Raw genomic sequence first — 10,005 nt, 5'->3', positions numbered from 1 at the left:
ATAAATGGGAAATCAGCAAATACTATAAATAATCACCGAATTGCACTTCAGGGTTGATTAAACTGTCTGCAATTTTTAACAGCAGTTAATACTCAGCAATTGCAGAGTACTGTAACATAATGTAAAGGGAAGGGTCTTGAATTGCAGCATCTTTGCGGGCTCTTAAACCAGCCGAACACCTTCCGCCGCGATGAATGTGTGAAAAGTTCTTCCCGTAAGCAGGATGCAGTTCAATGCAACCTACGATCTCTTCCGCCATCTGGTGGCGGGTCTCCACAATTGTTTTTTTCTTCAGAGTTCTTTAATTTAGCAATGTGGAGAAGCCGCATTACAGGCGAGGATAAAATTATAATGGGAACCTGCAGGTTAATTTGGACATCAGTAAAGACAATTGAGTATATAAACAGCAATTTGAACACATATTCAAACAAAATATACATATTAAAAGACCTCAGCAGATGCACCCGAAGCCATCTACTGAAAGAGCCCCGGACAAAATCAGAGATCATTCATTTGTTCATACAGATGGCAAAATAAATTAAGGATGTAAAATGCATACTCCGAACTCTGATCTTCAAGTAGCGTAACTAGATTCTTCACAAAAATCCGTATCATTCCCATTTCAAGACAAACACACAGTATTTTCACTGTCTTTTCCCTTTCGGGGCTCAAAACACTGACACTGGGGCTGCATGTTAGAGGTTATCCACGCTTTGTGTATTATGGAGATTCATTTCCAAGCAAGCCATGGAACTGGGCAAATAATGGCAGCCAGATGAATGACAGCAAGTCCGACGAATTACAGATTGTGGCAGGCCCACAGAGCCCGCCCCCCAATTTCCTGTTTTAAATGGTGTGGGTAATAAGGTGTCATTTCCTTATTTTTACAGATAAGAGATCCCACAGACTGTGATCTCCTCTGATAAGTCACATGAATAGTTCTCCTCCAATAACGGAGTGTGACAGCCACACAAACCCTGTCCCCCTACAGGAAGCCACCCCCCAAGGTGAAGGGGGTGAACTTCTGTGCCTGCTGGGCCCCGATCTCGGCCACATACAGGGCCCCCGTCTTCAGATCCAGGTCCACCAGGTGGGGTTTGATGTCCTCTGCCAGCTGGATGACGCTGGCCACCCGGCACTGACCAATCACGCCCACCGGCGGTGCCTCCAGAAGCGAAATCTGATTGGTGTTCAGCTGCACGACCACAAAGTACTTCTGATCTGGCGTGAGCCTGTGGAGGGGAGGAGTCAGAAAACGGTGAGATGACATCATCCACCAGATGACGGTCAGCACTGAAGCTATGGAGAATACAGGAAGTTCTCGACTTTACGAGCGAAATCGTTCCGAATTATCTATTTTCCCATAGATATGTTATAAAAACGATGAATTTGGTTCCATGGACAGTCAGATATTTCACAAAGCAAAGTTATCTGAACGCTTTTTGTTGGGCCACAGACAGCATTTTTGGGCAGCGTGGGCTGGAGATACATGCAATTTTTTTTTTTATTGTAAAAAATTGGAATTTGCATTTTTCCCTCAGAAAATTCTCGTAAAGATATAAACTCCTAAATAGGGAACTCAGAAAGCAAGAACTATCATTATATTTTTTAAGTCTATATATAACCTCCTGTAAAGAGTTTATTTGCTCGAGTGTTTTATATAAGTTTAGATAAACATTTGCCTTATGAATGAATCAGTGAAATATGGACATGATTTTATTTGAGTTTCATCTGCTTATGAGGACAGAGGTCACATGGTTGTACCGGACGGAGTAGGGGGCGTCCTCTGAGAAGCAGCTTCCCCACGAGCCCAGCCAATCACCCGTCAGCGAGTTGAACACCTGGATGCGCTTGTTTCCACGGTCGGCCACCCACACCTGGGAGGGACAGACGGCCGATTGAACAAACGGCGATTCTCATTGGCTGATGATGCATGGGGAACAGGGGGAGTGGGTCATCTGGTCGAGACACTGAGGCAGGTAAAGATGACCCCCCCCCCCATTTGATCTGCTCTTATTACGCACCCTCTGGTAGGAGTCAACGGTGACGCTGTGGGGGATGTAGAACTGACCGAGACCGGCCCCCTTCTCGCCGTGCATCCACTGGACCTGCAGGTCTGCGGGGGGTGGGAAGGTGCTGAAGTGAGCCGTCAGTCACAGGCTATTTTATTATTATTGTTTATTATTTGCAATGGCCAACAGGTGGTGCCGCTGTTCCTACCCTTGGACAGCTTTATCAGCCTGTTGTTCAGGCCCCCATCCCCGTCCACGATGTAGATGTCCCCCAAGCTGTGGACAAAGATCTCAGCCGGCTGGTCGAACTGCAGTGGGGACACACTAGACCCCGCCTCTCCCGCTGTGCCCAACACCTGCAGTAGCTTCCCCGAGGGCGAATATTGCTTGATGGTATGTCCGAAGGGGCCTGCAGTGGGAGGGGGGGACATGGCGCTGTCACACAGGCTGACTGTTAGACCACCCTCTGCAGAATCTACGTTATCATGATGTACTAGGAATAGATACCCAATGCATATAGCAGACTATAACTCAGAAAGGATGTACTGGACACACAATCCTTTGCAACAGCGAGGTTATGATTATGGTCCCGTTTGTATATATGGCACAGCTGTTAAAAATCAACCATGCCTGAGGCCGGCCCCTCACCGTTCCCCACGTCCGTGATCCACACGGTAGGATTACTGGACGCATTGCTCAAGAAGATCCCATGAGGCATCTCCAGCGTGCTGGTGTTCCAAGTCTGCAGGAAGTCTCCGTCCATGGAGAACACCAGCACTTTGGGCACATTCTCCCCCCTCTGCAAAGGAAGGATTTGCCGTCACAGCAAACATCCAGCTATCCAACCAACCAGCTCCCCCTGGTTTTGGATCTTATAATACTGCCTATAGTCAGTGATGAATGTAAGCATTTTCATCTACTGGCTGCAAAGACAATGTACTAAGCTGCTACTTTCAAACTAGTTGTGTCGCAAGTGACAGTGACCACTGCAGCCCCGAGGTGTGTCCTGCTTGATATGGATGCACTGATGAAATGCCAGAGCTCGCCTTACTTGTGCGACATACACCAGGCCGGCCACCTGGTTCACGGCCACCCCGAACACCTCTCCGGTGAAATGTTCTGTGTATTTGGGCCAGGAGATGTCCAGCTTGTACAGCGGCTTCCCCAGCAGCCGGTAGTCCGTGTTGGGGGCGGCGGCGCTGGGCTGCGGATGGGTGTGTAGGCGAGGGTACAAAGCAGCACCGACACATACACACACACACACACACACACACACACACACACAGAGCTGGCTTTAATTCAGCTTTTTTCACCACTCTGGATAATCCCCAGATCTGAGGTTATTTTTTATATACCGTGTATATAAAATGGTTAAAGCATCACAATTCGTACCGTCGCCGCCCTCTCTACACACGCATTTTTGTTCCTGTTCTTAATAAAAAACACTGCTACGGTCAGCAGCTACCCGTAGTTGCATATGCAACCAGAAAATAATCTGTTACTATTCAAGAGAATAAAAATCATAAATGCTTAACTATAACAGGACAATGGGGAGACTGACAAAACCGGTTCTTATATGTAAATCACACAGGCTAATAAGATTATACAGCACGCACGTTGTGTGCAAGACATATGTGCAAATTATTTGTTTGTATATTTATGCTTTACGGCAGATCGCTGCGGTAATGTAGGTACTCACCTGAGGACTGATGGTCCCGTAAAACACCACCATTACCAGAAAGACTACACCCATCGCTACTGCTATCAGACACGAATTACCCTTCCTTTTCATGTATGGGCCGTTTTTAATGTCAAAATCCCTGGAGCATACAGCCACTTCAGTCAGTCTGTCCGACTGCGTTCACTTCCTATTTCGATCACATGAAGATCATAACAGAGAAGCAGAAACGGAGAGCGAGGCCGCAGAGCGCCCTCTAGTGGAACATCTAAATATACTCAGTATTTTTTCATAATCTTTATTAATACACTAATAAAAGGTCTGGAAGTCGATAAACTATTAGTCAGTTTGGGTAAGTGGTTGTTATCGATGTCAGCGAAAACACTGGTTTGCAGGTGTAGGTGCAAAGACTTATCCATGTCACACTATTACACGGTTGCAAACTCGTGGCGTGACACTCACGCTTTCACACTCAGACGCTCACGGCAAGAAATCTTACGGCAAATCTATAGTATTCCATTATAAATCAAAAATTGGCTGCATCAGAAGCGTTGGGGCTGTTTACAGACCTTACAAACCATTGACAAGGTAATAAAACTGTTACACATATGTAAATGCGTGTGTATGTGTGTGCAGATTGTCTCACGCCAGCCAGCTGGCCAAAGTTAGTAACCCTTGATGTGATCTCACTCCAAACTTTCGACGAAACTCGACATCCCTGTAATACTAGATACAGCATAGGACGTACAGGTTGGGGTTGCCAGATGTTGAAATACAGTTGGTAATTAAGGAGCACACACTGGACAGACACCGAAACTGTTCATTTCAGCTTGGATGTGTACAGTGCAACACAAACATGTGACCAAAGCCTAAGTGAAATTATTTGACACACCCTCATCCAAAACGTTGTAACCGGAATAAAATGAGTCTTATTTTTGTTCGAAATTCATACTTTTCTCTTTTTTTTTATTACGGGCGGTCATCTTATTGACCTAAGGCACACAACCGCGCTCTCTGATTGGCTCGTTTGAGTTTCAGAGCAGCACGACGAGCCAATTAGAGGCCGAGTCTCCAGCGCCAAAGTCGAACAGCGTCGTTCGTCCTCGGCGCTGAAACGGCTCAGTCCGGCCGGTCGGGCTGTAGAGTAACAGGGCGGTAGTGCAACGTCTCCGTTACCGACGATTTAACAAGAATATACAGGTAAGACGCTAACAACACAGCCTGTAAAGTAAATAAGCTGCAGCGCATGTTAACCAACGTAGCTCGCTAATGGCAACGTGGTGTATAGCTCGTTTGTTAATACGAATACTATTTGTTTACTCTTAGTTTTACAGAGTTTTTCTCTGACAGTTTATTATTGTCGTTATTTGTAACTTCCGTCAACATCGACCAATTTTTTTATTGTTTATTGGACGTTTTTAATCGATATTTTAGTTTGGTTGTGTTCAGCTTCAGTGTATAAAGACGCTGCTGTCTGGCAGGTCAGAGGCAGTCGGTTACCCAGCGAAATGGATCCGGTAATGCGAAGGAAAATGAACACTAAAAAGGTAAAATGCTTCTGTATATTGTATAATGGGTAAATTTGCTATAGGTTTGCGCAGTGCTATATTGTCGTGGTCTGTCCTTCTGCTCCTGAAAACACAGGATAAAGAGAACACTGAACCAGCAACGGGAGGCAATAAATCAACAACCCAGCCGGTGCTTAAAAACAGGAAAGCAGGTGTGGCGGCAGGCGGCCTGGCCAAAGCCAGTAAGAAAAATGAGACAGCCAGCCTCGGGGCCACCAAGACCCTGACTGAGCAGCAGAATGAGCCGAGGGCGGGGCCAGCAGCTCAGCCGTCCAATGAGAAGCGCCAAACCATCAGCCAAGCCTTCCTTTCCCAGCAAGCAGTGCAGCAGAAGAAGCTGGTTGCAGAGGTTGCCAAGCCCCATGCTGTCGGCCCACCCAAGTCCATCCCAGGCACCTACAAAGGCCGGGTGGTTCAGTCGAAGGTGAGCTCCTTTTGGAAGCTAGCGGGTGGCGACAGTGAGGCAGCGGCTAAAGTTCCTGCAAAGCCGGTGGCAGCAAAGGCAGGGATCACAAAGTCAGGGAATCTGACCAGGGGGAGAGCGATGTCCACGGCTGCTGCAGCGCCCTCAAAGCCCCAAGTGCAGAAGATGGCTCTGCCCCCCAGATCCAAATCGGTACCACACAAGCCACCTCAACCCCCAGCCAACAAGAACGCAGGGAACACGATTCCAAAGCCAACTGCCCCCAAACCTCAGCGACCAGCCCCTGGCCTAGAGTCCTTATTGAAGGGGCCGGCTGTAGGTGCCCTGGCCAGACCAGGGTCCAGAAAGGCGCCCGGCACTCTGAGAAGGAAGGAGCCAATTCTGAGTGTCAAACCCAGGCCTCTAGGGGTGGCAGCAACAGAGAAGAAAGCCCCAAAGCCTCCAACTGCCAGCAGCACGAGTCAGTACCGGGTTACTATGGAAACCGCGGAGGAGAGAAGGCGAGTTGTTTTTGGCACAATACGTCTGAAGCGACTGAAAATAAATGTATATAAGAATGCATGTTACATCTACTACTGTCAATCGCATCCTGTTTTGTCACGATAGTCTGTCTGTGCCGGCATTGTTGTCCTTATTTGCCCTGGTGTGTGTTGATGTTCCCGTGTTAAATGGTGTAAAATCCCATCTTTCCCGCTACATCAGGGCCAAGCTCTCAGTGTGGCTGGCCGCCAAGGGGAAGACTCTGAGAAGGCCCCCGGCTGCGGCTGCCACCGCCAATTTGAGACCTGCATCCAAACCGCACCCAAAGCCCAGAGCTGGCTCCCAGCCCCAGGCTGTTGCGGGAAAGCAGGATTCGAACCTGCAACCTCAGCCTATGGCCCAGCCTGGATTGGACCTCATACCTTCCAGGGAATCTGTGTTTGGCCTCGGGTCAGAACCCGAGAGAACGGCCTCACCCAAGCCAGACCTGCTGAACACTACTTTGGACTTGCTGGACAACTCGGACTTAGAGCTGCCCGAGGACCCGGAAGTCCGAATGGATGATGTAAGAACCTCTCAATTAATTTTGCTTTGGTCACGGCGTCTAAGTGTGACGTATTTAACGATGTTGCTCTTCTCACCCGTTAGCTGGTGATTAATCTCTGCACTGCATTGGAGGCCATGGATGTGGCTTCAGCGTCCGATGCGAGTAAGTCGCCGGATGCGGGTGCGAGTGGGGCGTGGCTTAACGAGTTGCACTGTCGGCGATGGATGTCGGGTTGATCACCTCTGTCCCATGTAGATTCAGGAGACCGTGGGAACAGTGAGAAGGAAGTCGAAGGGGATAAATTGGACGAGATGGAGGGGGACAGAGAGGAGGAGGACAACCCAGTGAAGGAGGAGTGTGAAGAGGAGCTGGAGCACGATGAGGAAGGTGTGAAGGAGTTGGAGGGAGCGTCAGTGGTGAGATACAGCGTGAGGACCACACCCTACCTGCAGAGGTCAGCGCTCGCCTTTCAACAAGGACAGCCCGCTAATTCCCCAGTGTTACGCAGTGCATGTTCACTGTTTGTGTAAACTGGCGTGTCTCTTATGTTAGGTAGTAAATATACACTGTCTGGCCAAAAAAATGTCACTTTGAATTTAAATCAGCAAGTACTTAAGAGCCAATGATTGAATCATTACTACAGCTGAGTACATGAATCTCCTGAATGGCCAGGTTATCCCTTCTATGGATTTTTCCTTTCCTAAAGGCATGGGTATATTGCAGGACGGTAATGCCAAGATTTATCCGGCTCAAACTGTCAAAAAGTGGTTCATTGAGCATGAGGAATCATTTTCACACATGAATTGGCCACCAGAGTCTTGACCTTAACCCCAATGAAAGTCTTTGAGATGTGCTGGAGATGACTTTATGGAGTTGTTCTACTCACTTGTCATCAATACAAGATCTCGGCGAGAAATTAATGCAAATCTGGATGAAAAACAATGTGTAGTTGTTGCATAACCATGTGGAAACACATTGATTATGCACTGTAATCAAAGCTAAAGGAGGTCCAATGAAATGCAACTTATTTTTGGCCAGGCAGTAGAAGTAGTACTCTGTCCTCCCTTTAAATAATTGATTTGCACTATGTACTTTGTTCCGAAGACTGTGTCATTAGCAATGTAATGTCCACCCAGTCAGGAGTATTGCATCGTGGGTCCAGGAAGAATGTTATTTTGTTTTGCTCTGTCCTGTACATGGTTGAGATGACAAAGCTTGAATTGACTGGACTGCTGCCTGCCTGTCCGTCTCAGTCTGCCGTCTGCCTGTCCGTCTCAGTCTGCCGTCTGCCTGTCCGTCTCAGTCTGCCGTCTGCCTGTCCGTCTCAGTCTGTCTGCCCGCTCACTGCTTAATAATGCATTACTGGCAGTTGAGCTGATTTATTTATTTTTTGCCCCCCTCCCCAGTATGAGGAGGAGGATCCAGCAGGACACAACTCCGGGCAGCGCCCCCCGCCGCCACAGCACCATCAAGGATCTGAAGTTCCTGACGCCGGTCCGTCGCTCGTGCCGAATCCAGCGGCAGTCTGCGCGGCTTCCGGCCCTGCTAGCGGAGCACGACCCGTGCGTGGCCTCTCTCGCCGAGCTGGCGCAGCTGGACGACGTCGTTGGGGACGTTAGTGCCTACATTTACCGCCACAACCCCGCCCTGCCATACCAGCCCAAAGAGGCGGGCCTCTGAGAGCAGGGGCCAATCAGAGCCCGGCTTTGGTGTGAGTGGCTTCTGGTGTCATGGATGCACTATATTTAACAATTGTGCCATATTTACTCGCCACGTTTTTATTTATTTTTCTCATCCTGCTGCAGTTCCAAGCAGGACCGATGGTTAAACAGAGGCTTCTTAACCAGGGGTGCAGATAATTGGTACGCAAGTACACATTCACCTTTAAGAACGATTTGTGCAACAATCAATTGTTTGTAAAAGCGCAAATGCGTACTTTTTTTCAAACAATCAATTGCCGCAAGTATCGTCCTTAAAGGTGAATGCGTACTTCCGTATCAGTTCTCTGCACCCCTGTTCATAACCCACTTTGGGGGTGCTTGGTGCTCAGTGTTTTAAGCCATTTCCGATTGGCTTATATGGCAGTGATTGACAGGTGCCCAGTTAGCCCCTCCCCCCACTGTGGGTGCCAGGCTTCTGTTCCTGTTACAAAGGTCACCAACGGCTGCCATGAGTAAGTGGCCTGAGTCTTTGATCCTTTTAAGTGACAGGCTGGAGGATGCTGGGGGTTAGGGGGGAAATCTACTTAACTGCACTAATGTACAGTATATTAAAATGGGCCTTAAGCTTGTACTAAACTGCTTCATGCAGATACACTGCTAGCTGCAGTCTTGCTTCTGTTAGAGCTCATAGTACCGTGTGAAACGGTGTCCTGTTTACCCTGATTCAGCCTGTGGTTCTGTTCTGCTTGTTCCTCATGTGAGTACTGGGTGTTTCTAGTGTGGTAAATTCTGACTAAATATTCAGGCTGACACTGTTTCAAGTGTGACAAAGTGCCGTAGTTTATTGCTTTGTTGTAAAAGAAATCAGTAAAATACATTGGCATGGAAGGAATTTGTACATTGATTATTTTAAAAAATAAAATGCTGAAATAAACGAAACAGTCCATTATTTAAAAGATACATGAAGACGTGACCGAATTGCAGACAGGGCTGTTAACCATTAAAACTCCTTTCGAGGCTGTAATCTGCAGGGGCGGGACAATGAAACAAACACTGGTGAATAGTGTTTGTGGTTTCACGGCTACATATGCGCAGGGTGGTGGCTAGTCTCCATTGATTGCACGTTCCATCGGTAAGAGCAGAGTTTCAATTAGCAATTAGCAGAGCAATAGGCCTTAAAGTCATGCATGGAGATGAGCCAAGTGCAACATATGTTGAAAACACAAACAAATAGTGCAAAAGGTTCTGCAGCGCTATATACATATGGAAGAAAGCGGTCTTCATCACTGACTGATGGTTGGCAGAAGGCACAACAACCTGTAACCATGGCTCCCCCAGTACAGTGTCAGTTAAGGGTGTCCACTTTCTCACCTGCAATCCATTTTGAATAGCGTACCCATGAGCTATGCTCTCAAAAGTCAGCCGAAACAGCTCGACCAATCAGAGAAGAGACTGATCTGCCTGTTGTTCCTTAAACTTGCTACGTGACAATGGTAATGGAAAATCTGGTAACGCGAACCTAGCCTTCCCTGCCACCACCTTGAGCTGTTCAACCTCTGCCGCAGCACGACTAGCAGCGCGGGTTATTGCACAGGCTGCAAACACATTAGGGAACTGCTCTGTAAGGGCATCGGA

At 47.9% G+C, this 10,005-nt stretch overlaps 2 protein-coding genes across 3 annotated transcripts; one reads left to right on the top strand and one right to left on the bottom strand.

The window, feature by feature from the left end:
* Positions 1–695: 695 nt before the first annotated feature.
* On the bottom strand, positions 696–4,603 carry LOC111850607 (NHL repeat-containing protein 3). Of its 2 annotated transcripts, none has more exons than XM_072706723.1 (8): positions 4,583–4,603; positions 3,712–3,880; positions 3,064–3,216; positions 2,661–2,811; positions 2,221–2,421; positions 2,025–2,116; positions 1,765–1,877; positions 696–1,232 (listed from the first exon to the last, which is right to left on the bottom strand). In XM_072706723.1, exons 2-8 carry the CDS (start codon positions 3,802–3,804, stop codon positions 986–988), a joined length of 1,050 nt encoding a protein of 349 aa, XP_072562824.1. In that variant the 5' UTR covers positions 3,805–3,880; positions 4,583–4,603; the 3' UTR covers positions 696–985. The 2 variants fall into 2 exon arrangements, with proteins under 2 accessions (XP_072562824.1, XP_023680424.2); XM_023824656.2 differs by lacking the exon at positions 4,583–4,603 and adding an exon at positions 4,439–4,573.
* A 150-nt stretch (positions 4,604–4,753) lies between these two features.
* Positions 4,754–9,309, top strand: si:ch211-266i6.3 (cytoskeleton-associated protein 2). The gene is made up of 7 exons (XM_023824651.2): positions 4,754–4,890; positions 5,172–5,237; positions 5,335–6,182; positions 6,385–6,727; positions 6,811–6,871; positions 6,965–7,163; positions 8,116–9,309. The coding sequence occupies exons 2-7, from the start codon at positions 5,199–5,201 to the stop codon at positions 8,387–8,389; spliced, it is 1,764 nt and encodes a 587-aa protein (XP_023680419.2). The 5' UTR covers positions 4,754–4,890; positions 5,172–5,198; the 3' UTR covers positions 8,390–9,309.
* The last annotated feature ends 696 nt before the right edge of the window (positions 9,310–10,005 follow it).

Source organism: Paramormyrops kingsleyae, chromosome 24 (assembly GCF_048594095.1).
Source record: "Paramormyrops kingsleyae isolate MSU_618 chromosome 24, PKINGS_0.4, whole genome shotgun sequence".
Taxonomy (NCBI): Eukaryota; Metazoa; Chordata; class Actinopteri; order Osteoglossiformes; family Mormyridae; genus Paramormyrops; species Paramormyrops kingsleyae.
Note: the sequence above shows the minus strand (reverse complement) of the source record. Positions and strands in the feature narration are given on the sequence as shown.